The following is a 19,861-nucleotide window of genomic DNA, read 5'->3' on the forward strand; positions in this document are numbered from 1 at the left end:
AAGCTGCGACATCCAACGTGCAAATGCAGCAGAACACTCTCGAGCCTCTTGAATGAGAATCCCTATCTCACATGGAGTGGAACGGACAAGTGTGAGAGTGAATCCTTTCTCTCTGTGACTTTCTCCAGGGAGCAGAATATGCTGACACAAAAAATGAGGAAGAAGGGGATGGAGAACATTCCAACAAATTAAAGCAAGCAATCACACAGGAAACTGTAGCAATTTCAGTGTTTGCATGCTTGCGAGCACCTTTTGCATCTAAATTCAGCTCCCTGTGGAGAGCTGGCAGCAGAAAAGAAAAGATTTTCAGGAAGATTTCTGAGCGGATTACGCTGAGAATGTTAAAAGGTTGAGACACCACTGCTGCAATCTCATTGACTAAGCAGAAGTTGTTGCAGTTTGTAACTGCGTGCCAGAATGTTATTAAAGGATTTGCAAGATGTAGGGGAGTCCTTTCAACATAATCCCTGCATATAAACATTAAATTAAGATTTATGTGTTTGTATATTACTACCATGTTTCCAGGATGTTAAAAGCATCTTCTTTCATTTGGCATCGAAACGTATTCATTAGACCTGCTCAATTTATTTGACTGCCAGCTGGAACTTTCATTCGGCATATTACTCATCTGTCATTTCTACCACATTATTTGAAAAATATAATGGAAGATCAAATTTAAGTATTAATTGCTGTCAAAAAAACAGAAAAAAAACTTTTGCTAAGGCAAAGAGTCTAGATATTTCCAGCACCACTCCTAAAGCTCATTGTCCTACATGTTAGAAGCAGGAGTTAGACGGCTAAGTTAACTCATCTGTTTATCTTAACCCTGTAATGCCAACTGTATGATATTTGATACATACGGTTTCTTAAATGTTTTGCATCTGACACCTTTGACATAATTTAATGGTAAAAACTTTGCTCAAAATCCTATTGTACACATCAGATATACCTGATAACAGAGGGCAGAAGACTACAAAAAAAAGAATCTTGACTTATTGCATAGTAATAAATTATTAATATCAAAAATGTATTTCTGTTTTTTTCTTTTTACATATTTTGTTAAAAGGCCAAAAAAGGACTTCAAACCAAAAAAAGTAATTTTCTGTTTTGTTTTATTCTTGGATCGGGCTTTAAAGGGATAAAGTATTGCTAGTTTTTTCTAACAACCCATTTATTAGATCCTGGTGTGCTAGAAACAGAAACATCCAAGACATTGCTTCTTTAAGACTGACTTTCGGTATAAATGGATGAAAAATGGTAAGACTCATCTGTTAAGGTGTTGGTCTTGCATCCAGACGTTCCCAGGAAGAAATCTGGTGAGACCAGAGTCTGGTGATGTCCAGAAGGAGATGTTTGATAGTAGAAGGAAGACCTTTCTTTTTAGATTAGATCATCAATTCAAGAGTTTTAATTTGCTTTTTGTTGCTTTCAGTAAACAGGTATCTGATATACCCTTTTGCTGTGATGACACGTGTGATCAATGCTACTCACCCTTCCTGTCAGGGTTGGCATGCGTGTTCAAATAAGATGATGAAAAAATGAAAAAGGTTTTAATAGACTAGGGTCTATGTTATCTACTTGTATGTTAGTCTTTTTAAAGTTGGATCCTTTACTTGGTTTGAAGTTGTATTTTTGTTCTGCAAAGGTGCCACATGGAGTTTTGGAAGGAGAAGGGATATGAAATTGCTTTCCATGGGCTGCATGGGTTAATTCATAGCTGAGGTTCTTTCCAGGTACTTTGGCTTCATCTCACAGCCCCAAAACCCACATATTGGGTTAACTGACCACTCTAATCCCTTCAGTTCATTTCTCCAGTTTGCGTTGTTGTGTGATAGTCTGATGACCCATGAGGGTGAACCAACTGGATATAGATACTAGTTTTCCATTAACCGTACAATCAGGGGTGGAAAGTAATGAATTACATTTACTCAAGTTACTGTAATTGAGTAATTTTTATGAGTAATTTGTAATTTTCTGAGTAGTTTTTGACATACGTAATTTTTACTTTTCTCAAGTAAATTTTAACCTAAGTAGTTTTACTTTGCTACATTTAAAACCCCCTCACGTTACTGAGTAAAAAATACTGAAGGTAAAAAAATTAAATGTGGCCCTGCCTTGCAATTACCCTTTGTATTGTCTCATAATCCAGTGCTGCGCTTCGGAAGATGGCAGTTGCTAATCACAACTTAGGGAGTATGGATGAGGAAAGGCCCGGAACGGGAAACACATTCTGGAGACGAAAGCCAGAAAAACCCTTGGCCATATTTGGAAGGATTATTTGTTTTCAAATGCACAAAAGGGAACAATGTGATAATGCAGTGCAACATGTGCCTGCCCAGCAAAACTGAGCTTTCGGCTTTTAAAACATCAACATCCAATTTACGAAAAAATGTGGCGGTAAGTTAGTTATCATGGTGTTGGACAGTAGGGTTGAAAATTGTTTGCACTTTATGGTTCAGGTTGTGACTGTCCTTGTGCTGTGAGGAAGTATGTTCTTTAGCCCAGCTGATCTTTCGCAAGTGTGGATGTCCACTGAAATACGCCTTGAAATCGATTAAAACACCTTGTGCTCAATTCGATTAATGACTCATCCTTTTTTTTGCATTAAATAACTCAAAGTAACTAAGTAACTTTTACTCAAATTACATTTTAAATTAAGTAATTTTATACTTTTACTTGAGTAAATTTTGAGATGGGTAATTTTACGTTTACGTTTAGTAAAGATACTTTTACTTAATTCCAATTTTTTAGTACTCTTTCCACCTCTGCGTACAATCATAAAGTTGTTATAGGAAGATTATATGCTGCTTGGATGAATTGGTGTTTTGCATTGTCCTCAATTACTTTAAGGTTGTTACATTTCTTAAATATAATAATAAGTGATAGAATTTACCAACCTCTGGTTTGCAGAATTGTTGAGATCTGAACTCAATAGTGCATTAGAATAAAGATAAATAGTGTGGTCTCAGAAGGTAAGCTCACACCAGAGGCTCACCCAGGGTGCCATTCATGCTAGAACCTCTACTCTTCAACTGAAATAAATGGGAAACTTCTCAGCTCACTGATAAAGCAAAACTAGTCCAAACGGTTAAAGTAATTTGTACAACATAGCCGGAGTGTAAAATTCTGACATTATTTCTTTGTTTTCTTTTAATGTTTCTTCTTTTCATACTTTTTTTGTCTTGTTTTTATCCAATGGAGCTTGATATTTCCCTTTTAATTACACAATCTACCTGCACATGGATAAATCTTAGATTAAAAGATGTCATGCATAAAGTTTTGCGAAGTAATAAACAGCAAGCCAAAGGCTAAAAAAGCCAAGAAACTGTAGGCAGTCATCTGTTTCCTTGAACACAGCGGCATTAAGTCATGGCTGCCAGGTGCCACTCCACACTTGCTGAAGGCTTATGGTGCTGTGCTTTCTGAAGGCTGCATGATCAGGCTTCAGGAGAGATCAGCATAAAGTGGGTCACAGTACAAAACATTCACTGAGGCAAACTAGCTGATTAAAACCTATATGGTATATTACGATCAGAGACGGAGCATGGATTCTCTTCATGGAAACAATAGGATTTGTTTATTTTTCAAAGGTGTCTCCTCTGGCAGTAAAGAAGATTTATAGGGTGGAGTATAACTATATTTACTTTATTTTTCTTTCCTTGCAGATGCAAAGAAGCAAAAGAAGGAGGGGAAGAAGCGGGAGCGTACCCCAAAGGACTGATGAGATTTGTTTTTACTTTAAACCAGCAAAAGGGAAGAAGACTGTGGAAAAATGTCCACTACCCCCATTTCAACCTGGTTTCCTGTTTATCTGTACTGTAGGCTGACATCTGTAGTTTTGATAAAACTAGTAAAAAAAATGATTTTTAGAGCCAATTACTATTTTTTTTCTTTTTTCTTAGCGTCCAATACAGAACATGTTGTATATTGGTATGTTGGGCATAATACAATGCTTTAGGGATGGATAATGAGATGATTTGTTTACTAGCGTTGACACTTAATTATGTTATCTTTCACATTAATTCTTAGGTACAAATAGCCCAGGATTTGTTTTACTGTTCCAACTCTAATTTGGAAAACTTCTTTGGCCTTTGCTCCAGCTTAATGAGGCTGTTTGTTAAAAGTGAGTCCTCAAACATTTTCACCTAATTAATTTGAGCTAAAAAAAAAAAAAGTTTTGGTTTTTCAGTGTTAAGCAAGCCTAATATAACTGTATGTTTTTGAATCTAACTTCCATCTGCAATTTTTTTGAAGGGTTCAATATAAGTGTAGAAAATGTTTTGCTAGAGTTCAACTTCTTTACCTCCTGTTTTACTTTGATTTCCTCATACTGTGAAATCAGTTCTTAAGTCATGGCTGCTGGAAGTTATCACCTCCTTCTCTTCCTCTTTTACATGTCTGATACTAAAAAGTTAATAAAATGTAGAAAACGATACCAAAAGTATTTAACCTTCATGCTGTCAGCTGTGTCAATAAAATGCAAATAAAATTAAAACTGCCTGAAAACGTACTTTATTCACATTTATTTGAAGAGATCATTACACAATAGAATATTTGAGGAAGGTTGAAAATAAAACTTGTAGAGGAAAATATCTCCCTGCATTCCTCCATTCTCATTTTGAAGTGTGTTATTTGCAGCATGCTGAAGAAGATGGGCAGAGCTCAGTACAAGCAGCTGAGCAATTGTTGAGGAAAGGTTGTTAGAGAATGAAAAGCACTTGGGGCTAAGGACGCCTCAAAACATAGTGATTTTGATCTCAAGTTTTGATGTGTTCCTACCCTCATTTATGGTCGTGAGCTTTGGTTCATGACCGAAGAAAGTGATCCCAGATACAAGTGGCAAAAATTAGTTTTCTCTGTAGTGTGACCGGGCTCTCCCTTAGCGATAGGGTGAGGAGCTCAGTCATCCGCGGAGGACTCAGAGTAGAGCAGCTGCTCCTTCATGTTAAGAGGAGCCAGTTGAGGTGGCTCAGGCATCTGGTTTGGATGCCTCCTGGACTTCTTCCTGGTGAGGTGTCCGGGCACGTTCCATCGGGAGGAGTCCCAGAGGGAGACCCAGGAGACGCTGGAGGGACTATGTTTCTTGGCTGGCCTGGGAACAGCTTGGGATTCCCCCACAGGAGCTGGCCCAAGTGGCTGGAGAGAAGGACGTCTGGGCCTCCCTACTGAAGCTGCTACCCCCACGACCCGACCCAGGATAAGCAGAAGAAGATGAATGGATGGATGTTGATGTGTCAGAATGGCCATGTTGAAGTCCAGACCTAAATCTAATGAAGAGCACTTGGGAAGACTTCAAGATTAAATTTGTTGTATCATTACCTCTTTCCTGAATGTATAAATGCTGCTTATGGTTGACATATTGTTTGCCCTCTGACACATAAAAACAAAAAGAATCTGATTTTGAATAGATATCAAAGGTGTTTTGGTACTTTTTATTAAGTACCAATGTCAGTAAACGTATTAATTAAAATTATTAATTAAAACATACTTATTCTCACTTCAGTTTATTGAAAGTGCTGGTCATAAAATATGTTGTCTGCTCCGAAAGCACAAATTTTGATACTTTTGGTCTGTTAGAAAAATTAAAAGAGCAAGTTAGCCTAGAAAACATCCTCACATCCACTCAACTTTACTTTATGGTAATGGCAGCATCATGTGCTGAAAAAGCTTTTCTTCACTAGAGACTCTCTTTTAGGAATTATCTATTTGAACTAAAATACAGGTACTTGTAGATTTCTAGTGTATTATATACAGGTGCTGGTCATAAAATTAGAATATCATGAAAAAGTAGATTGATTTCAGTAATTCCATTTAAAAAGTGAAACTTGTATATTATATTCATACATTACATACAAACTCATATATTTCAGATGTTTATTTTGTTTAATTTTGATGATTACAAATGACAACAAATGAAAATCTCAAATTCATCATATCAGAAAATTAGAATATTACTGAAGACCAATACAAACAAAGGATTTATAGAAATGTTGGCCAACTGAAAAGTATGAACATGAAAAGTATGAGCATGTACAGCACTCAGTATTTAGTTGGGCCTCCTTTGGCCTGTATTACTGCAGCAATGCGGCGTGGCATGGAGTCGATCAGTCTGTGGCACTGCTCAGGTGTTATGATAGCCCAGGTTGCTCTAATAGTGGCTTTTAGCTCTTCTGAATTGTTGGGTCTGGTGTATTGCATCTTCTTCTTCACAATACCCCATAGATTTTCTATGGGGTTAAGGTCAGGAGAGTTTGCTGGCCAATTAAGAACAGTTACCATGGTCCTTCAACCAGGTACTGGTAGCTTTGGCACTGTGTGCAGGTGCCAAGTCCTGTTGGAAAATGAAATCTGCATCTCCAAAAAGTTGGTCAGCTGCAGGAAGCATGAAGTGCTCTAAAACTTTCTGGTATGTGGCTGCGTTGACCCTGGACCTCAGAAAACACAATGGACCAACACCAGCAGATGACATGGCACCCCAAACCATCACTGACTGTGGAAACTTTACACTGGACTTCAAGCAACGTGGATGAAGTGCCTCTCTTCTTTTCCTCCAGACTCTGGGACCTTGATTTCCAAAGGAAATGCAAAATTTACTTTCATCAGAGAACATGACTTTGGACCACTCACCAGCAGTCCAGTCCTGTTTCTCTTTAGCCCAGGCAAGACGCTTCTGACGCTGTCTGTGGTTCAAGAGTGGCTTGACACAAGGAATGCGACAGCAGAAACCCATGTCTTTCATACGTCTGTGTGTGGTGGTTCTTGAAGCACTCACTCCAGCTGCAGTCCACTCTTTGTGAATCTCCCCCACATTTTTGAATGGGTTTTGTTTCACAATCCTCTCCAGGGTGCGGTTATCTCTCTTGCTTGTACACTTTTTTCGACCACATCTTTTCCTTCCCTTCGCCTCTCTATTAATGTGCTTGGACACTGAGCTCTGTGAACAGCCAGCCTCTTTAGCGATGACCTTTTGTGTCTTGTCCTCCTTGTGCAAGGTGTCGATGGTCGTCTTTTGGACAACTGTCAAGTCAGCAGTCTTCCCCATGATTGTGTAGCCTATAGAACTAGACTGAAAGACCATTTAAAGGCTTTTGCAGGTGGTTTGAGTTAATTAGCTGATTAGAGTGTGGCACCAGGGGCCATCAATTTTGAACCTTTTCACAATATTCTAATTTTCTGATATGATGAATTTGAGATTTTCATTTGTTGTCATTTGTAATCATCAAAATTAAACAAAATAAACATCTGAAATATATGAGTTTGTATGTAATGTATGAATATAATATACAAGTTTCACTTTTTAAATGGAATTACTGAAATCAATCTACTTTTTCATGATATTCTAATTTTATGACCAGCACCTGTATATGTATATATATATATATATATATATACACAAATTAATAAAATACCACTGAAAAAGACATTCTTAAAAACATATTTTTATGTCAGTTTTATTTGAAGAGGTTATTATACCATGTAACCATTTAATGCAGTTAATCTTACAGTTTCATAGGTGGTCAGTGATAAAAAACACTCAAGATTCATTGCTTTGAACAAATAATCAAGAATGCATCAAGAGAGAAACCAATACCAGTGTTACTATACAAGAAGTATCATAGCAGGAGGAATGATAGTTAGAAGGGATAGGGGGGGACAATCAGATAGGAGCTATAGCATGTACATTTCAAATGTAACGCTTCAGAGTTAAAAACAATGTACTGTCATATAGAAATATATACAAGTCAAACAACAAACTGCAGAATATATATTTTTTTTCCTATTGCAATAGAAGCCACAAGCCACAGTGATTGGATACACAAGAAACATCCATATACACAGGAAATATGGAAAATTACCACATGGATGTATGTTGAACACTTGCAGCAGGCTGTGGATTTATTTGAAGATTTATTTGTTGAGCTTTATTTCACATCCAAATGAGTTTTGTGACCCTTTCCCCTTGAAGTTCAGATCAGGGCATACAACCAAAACAAAACATATTTGCAAGATTGTGAAACTGGCAAAAGAAAAAAGAGTTTATATATATATATAGGGAGTGTCTATTAAGTGAGTCAGCTTCTTTTCAGGGTGAGGGCGAAACCTCATAAATTTACAGGTGAAAATCAAAATGAAAGCTATCACCCCTTCACCTCTGAGCGTTTGGGCCACACAGAAACTAGTTTTAGCATCTGTCATCCTCCAGGGTTTTCTCTCTCCCACATACTGCTTTTTCGGCTGCAGAAATCGTTCTTGAAATCCCCTGGACCTCCTGTCATGTGAAAAATATACAGTACAGTTTCTATATTGCACAACCAGAATAATGTTTTTTTTTTTTGGCTTTTTTTTTTTTTGGAAAATCATAAAACTTCAGAATTTGCACATATAGTCATATCCTCTGTCTCTATATCTTTCAAAGTTCACAATATTTAAGGATTCTAAATATTTTCTCAAAAAACAAACAAAAAAACACAGTAATAAACAGGCTGTACACAGTTCATAATAATGTGAAATACTACATTTTCACTCTTTACAATAATAAAGGTTGTAGATTTACAAAATGGGATAGAAAATATACAATGTGGTGTGATTACATCTATTTCTAAAGCACAGAAGTCTCACATCTGAGTCTTTGGAAGCTTTTTTACTGCTAAAACAGAACAAGAAAAAAAAAAAGCAGATCATCCTTGATTTGTGTCATGATATTTTGTTCTGCTTATTGTTTGTAGATTGTGGATGTCATTTTGAGAAAAAAAAATTTATTAAAGCATAATAATTTAAAGCAAACAATTTGCACAACCAGTCAAACAAAATAAAACTAATGGCAACAATGATCTGTAATGATAACAGACACACACAGAGCCTAACCTGCACATTTGTCAGTGAAATAAATGTGAATAAAACTGAACCACTCCTCTATATTACTGATATTTGTCACGGCCATGTTTATTGTTTTAGTAATATTACCTTAATTTAAAAATGTTATTATCATTTAATTCATTCTCAACTTTTCATTTCGTCTGCAATATGTCAGATTGAAGCTAAACAATAGGAGCTCAGAGCTGAACGAAACAAAAACCCAAACTATATACAGTGAGTCATACTTGGGAAGACTGGATTGCATGTTTCTTAATGTGCACAATCTCAGGAAACCTGCACAAAACATGCAACAAGAGAATTAGAGCAATTTATTCATGTTACACAAGTTAAGGCACTTCCTATTGCTCTGTACAATCCGGCGATATATTATCAAAAGTAGGAAAAAAAAAAAATCCTTCAAATACGCAGAAGGTGCTTTTCCATTACGTTAAGATTATTGAAAAATTTCAAAGCAACATCCTTATCTCGTAGCTTAACAGCCAGAGTAACCTTCAATTTAAAGTTGCCTCTGATTAACGTTACATGTCACACTTTCTCCATAAAAGGAGCGCAGTAGCCCTTTGACATAAGCCGTATGAACAGGAGCCCAGCTAGCTCTCACGGCACATTATCTGAAAAGTACACACTATGTTTAATTTAAAACTATTTGACATGCAAAGAAATATGTGCCCATTTTAGTGTCGTTATAAATGGACGGTTATGACCATAAAACCAGAAAGAAGCTAATTCTGTTTGCACTGGGACAGTGGAAGGATGAATAATGGTAAACAGTGATGTAACATACACCAGATGGTGCAGATTGTCTGCAACATTGAAACTCTTGGCTGACCTGTCCAAAGTGTAGCTAAGGCTTCTCCAAACATGTCCCCCTCGCCAGCAGAGTTTGGAACCTGTTTCTATCAAACCCTTCTTCTCCCTATTTTTTCTGTTTCAATGTGTCCCATTTGCAGTGCCATGCAAAATTATTCAAACCCCATTTTTTTCATCTACACCCCTAACTTTTAATGTATTCTACTTTTTTTTCTTAGAAGTGAACAAGTGGAGCAAGAGCAAATATATGTATGATTTAGAATGTTTGCAGCTAAGTTAAACTTTAACAAGTGCACATAAACACATTTAACACATCTCATTTTAATTGACTATCCCTTAACAAATTCAAATGCAACCATTTGCTCTCAAATGTAATCTAATTCATGAAGAGTCTGTCCATGTTTTATCTAATTTTATACACCATTGATGCAGGTAGAACAGTATGCAGGTGGCAGTATCATGATGTTGGGGTGATTAAACTGGGGCAAGTGATCAGATCAGAGTTTAAAGAAAGATGTACAGCATATAACAACATAAAAGACAATTTTGAACATGTTATGGTTGTGTTGGATGCTTATGGATGCAATTTGCATAAAAGATGATATAGGCTTTGTTTGCCCTTTGCAAGCAGCAAAAAAATAAAATAGATAAAATCTCCTGTTAAGCCTTTAGCACACATCTTCCAAACTTACATCCACACAGGGTGAAACACAAGACCTCTTTGTTTTCACCTTCACCACAAAGTGAACAAACTGGTTTATAAAAGTGCTGGTTGCTGTTGTTTGTTTGATACAACTTGCCCCACTTAAACCACCCCAGGAAGTGATAAAATGCCATCACCTTTCATCACATGCTCCTCGGAACAGAGACCCTCGGACCACCACTTACTCTCCTGCTGGTATCTGTCAAGCAGCAGCTCGGCTGAGATTAATCGAATGTTTTTGGAAAGCTTTATGGTCTCTATTTGGATGTGTGACAGATGGCAGACAGACATGGCTCTGCTCCTCCATGTAGTGGATGTGAAATCCTCTTTTATATATTATTTATATCTTACCTACCTTTTGCCGTTTTAATATAATTCTAACTGTTTAGGCAGGTCAGAGATGTGTTTAGTTAAATACAGACAATTAGGCCAGCAAACAACTTGGGGCTGGATCAGAGGTTCACCTTTCAGAAACAAAAAACAATCTAAAAAGAAGTAAAAATATCTTAAATTAAGTGTATTTCCCCTTAATTTGAATAGGTAAATGATATCGTTTGCCAATGGAATTGGTATTTTTACTCTTAAAATAAGATTATTAGATAATATGCACTTGAAATAAGACAATGCTATTGTGTTTTCTTATTTTAAGTGTAAATTTTCTTGTTCCATTGGCAAAATGTCTCTTTTACTTCCTTAATCCAAGAACAAATACATTTATCTTAAGAAAAAATGACTTATCTAGATTTCACATTTTTTCCAGTGAACATATAGTCTTAGCTAGAATAGAATGAGTTAGATTGAAGCATATTCATGTGTTGGAATCTGATTAAAACCTGTAGTGATACTTGGAAATAGATGGAAGATGCTCTTCCACCAATCTGTTCTCAAAGAAGAATGGAGAAAAAATCATCTAGAAATAAAAAAGTTGTCAGAAACAGGTATTTGTTTCTTTAAACGTCAGTTTTTAATTGTAATATTGACTTAAAGTGATTAATAGAATGGTCCTTAATGGAAAGTTTGTAAAAAAAAACTATTTTAGATCAGAACTTTTAATGTTTTTTAAGCTGATAACATGTTTTCAAATGGAAAATGTCTCAGTCTGCAGTATTATTTGCCTGATCATATTATAAAACATGGTGGTGTCTAGCTGGCAAGGGGATTAGAGAGAAAACACATAGAAACATTAATAAGTAGCAGGGTGCTTAACATAATTGTACATCTAGTAGTATTTATATTACACTCATGACCTTACAATAATTAGAGACTATACAGAGATAACCAATGGAAAGAGCAATGCTGTAAGTGGGGCACTGGTTTGTAGCATGCAACCACAAGCTGAGCGTGTAATGGGCAGCCTTTAATCTAAAATGTAGGTGTTCCACATCGGCCCGTAATCTGATCAGCCTCATGGTGAGTTTTCATTATAGGATCTGTCCCAGATCTCTCTTTAAAGCCGACAGCCTCAAGGAGCTATCCGGTGCAGGCGTAAATCTTAGCAAAGCCCCCCTACCAGCCACTGTGGCAACCTCCTGATGGCAAATGCTGCTGCATATTCATCACTCCAACGAGCAAGCCGCATTACTGTAACTGAGAGTGGTCTAATAGGCTGAAAAGATGGATGACATGCATGAAAACACAGAACATGCCTCTCGGTAAATTGATGTTTTCTAATTTCTTCTGGCACTAAAGTAAACACAGCTACTCATCACTTTTAATTCAACTAGGATGAGTTAAAATCAATTATGAACCAAATGGAGAAGAGTCACAACAAGGATATGATGACGTGAAAATAGCCCTTTTTAAAATCACGAGGCTGAAACCTGTGATCAGAAGTAAACTCCACACTTGGAGCATGCAAACATACATCAGCAGGTATACCCACAGACATCCAGAAGTTCACAACCTTCACCCATACGAAACATGCCATAATGTCTGTCAATTGAACCATAAAAAGCAAATAAAGTCATTCAGTCCTCTGTACACAGACACACACACACAGACCACAAAAAGCCCTCCTACAGACCCTAACAAAGGACAGCTCTGAGCTCCTACCCGCTCATGACTCACTGTGTTCTTAGCAACTTGACATATATTACATGTACAATATTTGCCATGAAAATCTACACCTGACATCCTGTCAGCAAAAGAAAAAGATGAAGAGATAAGATTACGGCACGTTGACAAGTATGACACACATTTGTGTATATGTATTTTTTATTGATTCATTTACTTTTCTAATTGATTATATTTTAAATGTTTAGAAAGGTTATATTTTCTTAGTTATTTAAAACAATACATAGATGGAAGGAGGTGAATAAAGTAAAATTAGCTGACATAACCTCTTAGTATAATTCTGCTCATAATACTTCTAGTTTAATTTGACTTGTCCAAATTAAGCCTTGTTTTTTTTTTTATTATATCTTATTTTCAGACCAAATAAATGGTAATATATGCAGTTAAGGGTAATATATGCAGTTAAGGGCTTCTTCAAGCCTTACTTAATCAGTTCTAAAATTCACACTTCACACAAATTCAGGGAAAATCCTCACAGATGTTTTGTGTCTATTTTACAGATGTGGAGGCTGAAAAAAAGAACAGTGGTGTTTTCTGATTATTTTTCCACTGTTTTTCATCTTGTAGATGTTTTCCTGATTCAGGACATGATGTAAAACTGCATGGATCAATAACAAGCGTATGCGGTAACTTACGCCTGAAGTTAGGAAGATAATTTACCTATGTGATTTTTGCCATATTAGAGCATGGACACAACTCTAGTTCAGCTACTGGCTGATTTCTTACTGCATTTCTACTCTTGATTGTCTTTAACATCCAATTAACAACCATTGGAGGAACTCAAAATGTGATGTTTTTTGTACAACCCATCAATTGTCGGATTTTTCCAGTGGTAATTATGATTGCTATGATTTTAATAAGTAACATGCAAAGAACTTCAGAATACAGTTAGTAGACTTGTATTAGAGATATTCTATAGTTTGTTTTTTAGCCAGCTTCTGGAGGACCCTGCTCATTCAAACAGGTGAAAGATATCCACTTGTTGCTAAAGCTTAAAAAACAACAAACAAAGGACCTTATTTTTGAAGTCAAAACAGCTATGTGGAGCAATATTTTCATATAACCGTTTTTTTTAGGATACAAATTTGACTAGTGAAAATTTGCATTCATTTATTCATTAAGTTGTGCCTTCTAATTTGTACCTAGGCATTTGTTAGATTGGAAAACTACCTATCAGGATAAAAACCTATGAGCAGAAAACTAAAATAACATTCTGCTATATATTGCTGGTAGGAAGAGACATGGTGAGGATGATCACACAGAGAGAATGCAAGTAAAGAAGCACTAGTGGTGGGTGTGCACACAGACACGAAGCCAGTACGCACCCACATGTGCACACACAAATAGAATATACACCATTTATCTACAGTTATCTACAAGAATCTTTACTGAATTTCAAACCTAGAAGATTTGAAAATTCAGTCAGCCCTGTTTTCCCATTTGAAGTGTTTTCCATACGGAACAGATCATCCTCTGCCTGTCATCTTCCATTTGTCCAACCAGCCTTGTGTCTGTCACTTCTAATCTCCTTATATTAGCTGATTTTTTTTTAAGATTACAACTTTTAAGTTGTTGCAACCATCCTCATATATGTTGCTTCTTCCAACACATAAGTGAAAGCAACTGAATTCAGCTGAATAGGAGTAAAGTGCTACAACAGGTTATAGAGAGAAAACTTTTGAAATGATTTTGAAATGTCCTTTTATCTTTTTCACACATTTTCTTTCACAAAAAACACTTATGCATGGATAACAAACAACATCCATAAGTACAACATATACTCACAGACAACTCATACCTCAAGCCTCCTCCAAAGGGGGCTTTTACCATATTTATCTTGCTGATCTACTGCTTTTGTATTGGCAGAGAAGCAGATGTTTAAATGTCTTTTTGAATGTGACATTACACAGAGCGTAGCAGGCAGGATTGATGGTGCTGTTAATGTAGCACAGCCAGTAACCAATAGTCCAAACAGTGTTGGGGATGCATGCAGAACAAAAGGTATTTATGAGCACCATAACGTTATATGGAGTCCAGGTTGCAACAAAAGCCACCAGGATGGCCATGATCGTGCGGGTAACTTTTTTCTCCCGTGACGGGGCCCCTTTTTTCTTCTTGGTTGGAGGTTGCTTCGTCATCTTCACGATCTTCCTCGCCACATTGTTCTGACGTTCTGTGGCTGGGACAATCTCAACTGTGGCATTTGATGGTGTGTAGAAATCACCCTTCGGAGACTTGGTCTTGATTTTGATGCAGGTCAGTTTGGAGCCTCCTGCTTTGGCTCGCTGACGAGGAAGCTGCTGGGTGGCCTCGGCGCTTGAGTTTGCTGTGGATGCTACGTGTTCTTCATCTTTCAGATTTGAAGCTGCCATACTGCCAGATGTTGAGTCATTTGAGCTCTCCTTCTCCTCTGCAGGAGCACAATTCTCCTTTGCCACACTGTCACCCTCAGTTTCTACATCAGCCGTAGAGGATGAAGGTCCTTTGCCATTCTGCAATTTTCCATCATGCTGGTTTGCCCCATCCTCTGCCCTCTGGTTCTGGGAATGTGTTCCATCCTCCCCCGGAACATTGTTATTGTTGGGTTTCGGAGTGCTCTCTCTCCTCTGGCCGGGTGACAAAGCTTCTGGGTTTGACCCTGATGGCTTGCGGTTGTCCTTCTTTACTCGACTTTTACTAGCTCTTGAAATTTGCCAGTACAGCTGAATCATGATAATGACAGGAAGGTAAAAAGCTGCAATTGCAGTTCCAAAAGTAACAGCGGCATTGGAAAAAAACTGAATGTAGCACTCTTTCTCAGGCACAGTCCGGCCCCCAACAATGAACTGCCAGAACAGGATAGCAGGTGCCCAGAGGATGAAAGAAAGGACCCAGGCGGCAGCAATCATCATCCCTGCCATTTTGGTGGTTCGCTTCACAGGATAGCTCAGGGGTTTCGTCACACAGAAGTATCTGTCAAAGCTTATTATGAGAAGATTCATGACAGATGCATTGCTGGCAACATAGTCTAAAGCCAACCATAAGTCACACACGACTGGCCCAAGAGGCCAGTAACCAATGACTATATAAATTGTGTACAAGTTCATAGAGCACAGTCCAATGATTAGGTCTGCACATGCGAGACTAAATAAGAAATAGTTGTTGACGGTTTGTAGGTTCCTATTCACTTTGATGGAAAGCATGACCAGGATATTGCCGATAACAGTGACCAAACTCAGGGAACCAGCCACTAACACGATGAATACTACCTCCACAGTCTTGTAAGGGCTGTCTCTATCTGCCACAACTTCTGTCTCATTGCCTTCAGAGACATTCCAGTATGTCAAATTTACAAAATCCATGGCATTTGGTTTCTTTGTTGTCACCTTCAACTCAGATGGAACCTGCAAGAGAACACAAAACAAGCAAGGCTTTCTTAGAAAGGACCATGACAGGCTCAATAATTCAGTTTGGTGCATATGTGCAGAGTTTTTCATTGGAAACACAAATGGGTTATGGAAAAGAAAAAAAGAATGAAATAAGCTTTCCTAACTGGAAATACTTCAGGTAATTTGGTGAAGTCATTGTATGCTCATCTAAAGCTGGTATGATACAATTGTACAGAGATTAGTGTAAAAAAAATATCATCCCAAAATTATAAAAAACAAAAAAAATTATTTGATGAAATCACTCACATCTATTGCTCCATGCCTTGTTCTGCTTTGGGCCTACAGTCCTTTTAATTTAACAATTATAAATTTGCCCTTTACATCAGTAATAATAACAACAATGATTAGAGCCATTTTTGTTTGGAACATTTTTTATAATCACTGCAAATAACATCTCACCATCTGCGTCATTAGTGGGGGAAAAAAAAACAGATAAATAAAAGGAAAGCCAAAATGGTATCATCTAAAAAGATAGCATTGGATGATAGAAAAAAGTTATATAAAGCAATTTAACATGGCTAGTTAAATCCGGATGGATGGTCCTGATATCCATTTGAACACAAAATATATACATAAGAAAATTGGTAATATGTTTGAAAAACAAATGCTTGCCTATGTGTTTCGATCTGGCTTGTTGGTCAGATGATTAAAAGTCACTTTTGATAATAATCCTTAAGCTGTGAATAGAAGATCACTTCAAAAGTGTCCCAGATGTTCCTGACTCACAATTGCCACCAGTTAATTAGGTCTGTCTTGCAGCATCTCTTGCCAACAGGTCCAAATCACAACCAGATGGGGATTACTTAAAAGCTTTGCCCCTCTCTTAACCCAGGTGTTCAAGACATATAAAACCGAAAGCCTAATGATGCAATAAAAGAATAAACAATCAACCAGGTACACATATGAACCACCTTGGTCTTGACAGTGGTTTTAGTTAAGGACATTACTTACCTTCACAGATGTTACAAACAAAATACCACATAGAATGAGCCTAGAAAGGCTATACATGGCAACGTTGCCCCTCCAGGTAATGTTCCTGTTGCCAACAATGGCAATTAAGTCCCCTCAATTAAACGTTGAATTATCAGGCGACAACCCTTTAAGGACACCATTCAGAGGTGAGTAATCTCAACTGCAGTTCAGTGCATTGCCCACAGACAACAGTAAAACCATTCAATCTTGCAATCCAAATGATTAAAAAGGTCATCATTTCCCTGACATAAAATATGTTGGAATTGAGGCTCTGTGCTGTGGGTTTTTGAGTCCACGCACCTTTGCCCAACAGCTGTCTTCCTTGACAACTCTAGAGTTTCAGAGTCTAGTATGTCTCATGTAGTTGGGTTCCAAAGCCCAAGCTTGGCATAGATGTAAGCCCAACAAATTTCAGCTGCTACAGCTCAGTCTAATACATCACCTCTGGCCTATTTTCCCACCAATGAGGTGATATGTTGTGTTTCTAAAACCCTAATTATTGAAACAGCATAAAAATAAATCCTGTACAAAATCTCAAGAGGACGCTTAAAATCAAGACGGAAAGCAAAAGCATTTTGTAAGTTTAGTAGATGTCTTTGTATATATTGTAGCCCAACGAACTCATAATTAAGGAACTTTATTGTAAGACCAAAAAATACTTAATGCTATGCATAGTTTAGAAGTTTTTCATAAATTTTTTAAATTAGAAAAATTTTTCTTGCAAAATCAGATGTTCAGGAATTAAACAATGAAACATAGAACTTACTTGCAGGGTGATAATTAGTGTTAGCATGTTTATTTTTGCTGTGAAAGACAAGCTATTTAATTTCTTATGTTGAGTGCTCAAACAGCTTAATTTTCTATAACTTTTGCTGTATATTTCTTTTAGATTAATTTAACCATGAAAGATCTTACCACTTACTTGTATTCTAAATTGAAGATGTTCAACTGGCTTTGATGTAAAACTCTTGAGTTTTAGTCAATAAAAATTAAAGATAAGTGTCCTTCTGAAGCTGTGCACTATTACACTGCGGGCAGACTATATTACTAAAACTTAAATGGAGAAAAGCAATAAAAAGGAATTATATACAAAAATGCATACATTTTATCTTCAAGGATCCAATCCCCCCTTTCAATTGAGAAATTGTCTTCATGCTTCACTATAAAATACTTTGATCCTTAAGGGACCTATAAGTTCACTTGGAACCCAAACCACTGGTCTGTGTTGTAAATCTTGCTTCAATTTATGAAGTACTGCTGAGCTGTATGTGTCACAGACTCCTATGATATTAATGGGGTTTGTTTGCTCTGTGCCTTGACTATGCTCAAAACTCTGAGCTATTTAGTAGCTGTGGAGACTTATGCTTCTTTTTGCTATAAATATTATCTTCTTGAAAGATTGTGTTAGTTCTTTCCATGGAACTCTTTTGACTCCTGTATATGCCATTATTTTGTTAACACTGCGATTATATTCAGCACTTATTTCTAAATAAAGATAAATTTTTGCTTCGCCATGTTTGGATAGGGATTCATTTTTCAAACAGTACAATCTGAGGTTTTTATGTAGGTTTCTGCTAAAAACCCCTTCTATGTATCGGAAAATTTACTCTAAAAAAAAAAGAAAATGAAAGCAGCTGGTTACAATAAGCTTGTTTCAGACTGCTCTTCTGGTGGAATTCATACTTTGTTTTCTTGATTGTTCTCATTTAGTGTGTCATGTTATGTACAGTAACAGAACAATTCTATTGTTTAAAAAATAATTCTATGTATGTATATCAAATAAGGCTTCAAAATCTGATAGGAAACACACCAATTTGCATCTTGCAGCGCTGCATAAAGTCTTCTTATTTATTATGCTACTACTTGCATTATACATTTGATTATAAAAGAGAAAGGGTGAAACAGTTGGTTTTGCAGCAGAGTCTCTCAGAAAGTTAAAAACAAACCAGTTCAACAACTGCACAAGTCAAAACCTTTATTTTATCTTATCTTACAAGTGATTATCATTCCTAATGTATAACTTGATAATAAAAGAGAGAGGTAAAAACAGCAGTTACAGATTGTGAGTTTTCAGAACTGCAAATTTTTTTACCTGTCGGTAAAAAAAAAAAAAAAAAAAAAGATTATTGGCTTTTTTTTATTTAAATAACACAAAAATCCAAACAGTAAGCATCCCAGCTTTTATGGAAAACCAGTGCTTTAAATTGTCTTTGCCATCAAACCCTATATGGTCTATGAATCTGTGATTTGTAAAGATGTTTTGATTAAACTAAACACATAATCTTCACTTTAAACTGGTGAAAAATGCTGGTACTGAAACCTGCTGAGCTTGAGTGCAGTTGTAATCACCTGCAGAGAACAGCAGCGGTGCCGCTCTTAGCAGAGCTATCAATCATGGAGCCTACCTGAAAGTTCTAGTACAGCCAAAGTCAGTGCCTTTGCATCTGGCAGAGCACAATCAGAGAATAAGTGGCACCTCCATTAATAGTCACACTTCCTGCAGTAAGACGGAACTCATGAAATGCAAACAGTAGATGTTTTTAACCATCAAAGCTATTAAGGTTTCAACCCCCAAAAAACAAATATAATGGAATTTAAGACCATCCATAGAGTAATCCTAGATTTAGCTTTTTTTTTGTTTTGTGTAAAATATTTTGACAGTCAGTTGCTACCATGGGAGGAAGTAAATAAATGAGCTTGAATATTGTTCTATGTTCGGTGTTGGGTATTCCTGGAGTGAGGTCACTAGAGCTGAAAATTACCTATGCCCTCAGGGAAACAGAGAAAGCAACTTTACCATTTTTCACAACTTTTGTCCTCACTCTGTCTATTGTAATCGACTCTAGGCAGGTCAGATGAAATAGAATATCTAAGAAGCTTACATAAAAAAAAAAAAGTACATGCGCATATCAGAAATATTGTCAGGAAACAGACTGAAAGAAAATGTTGCTATAACCATTGGTTACATGATCTCTTACAACTGTTTTTTTCAGTTTAA

General features: G+C 36.7%; 2 protein-coding genes across 2 annotated transcripts in view; one reads left to right on the plus strand and one right to left on the minus strand.

Moving 5' to 3' along the window:
* ptn (pleiotrophin) overlaps positions 1-4,501 on the plus strand; it is a 78,154-nt gene extending 73,653 nt beyond the window's left edge. Inside the window, exon 5 of the mRNA XM_038281375.1 lies at positions 3,666-4,501. Within this exon, the coding sequence (XP_038137303.1) occupies positions 3,666-3,721 (56 nt within the window). The 3' untranslated portion in view covers positions 3,722-4,501. The remainder of the gene's footprint in view (positions 1-3,665) is intronic.
* Positions 4,502-12,887: 8,386 nt separating this feature from the next.
* Positions 12,888-19,861, minus strand: part of chrm2a (cholinergic receptor, muscarinic 2a) — a 120,656-nt gene continuing 113,682 nt past the window's right edge. Inside the window, exon 3 of the mRNA XM_038281269.1 lies at positions 12,888-15,846. Within this exon, the coding sequence (XP_038137197.1) occupies positions 14,296-15,846 (1,551 nt within the window). The 3' untranslated portion in view covers positions 12,888-14,295. The remainder of the gene's footprint in view (positions 15,847-19,861) is intronic.

The sequence above is a fragment of the Cyprinodon tularosa genome, unplaced genomic scaffold (assembly GCF_016077235.1).
Source record: "Cyprinodon tularosa strain WSP-4 unplaced genomic scaffold, ASM1607723v1 ctg17, whole genome shotgun sequence".
NCBI lineage: Eukaryota > Metazoa > Chordata > Actinopteri > Cyprinodontiformes > Cyprinodontidae > Cyprinodon > Cyprinodon tularosa.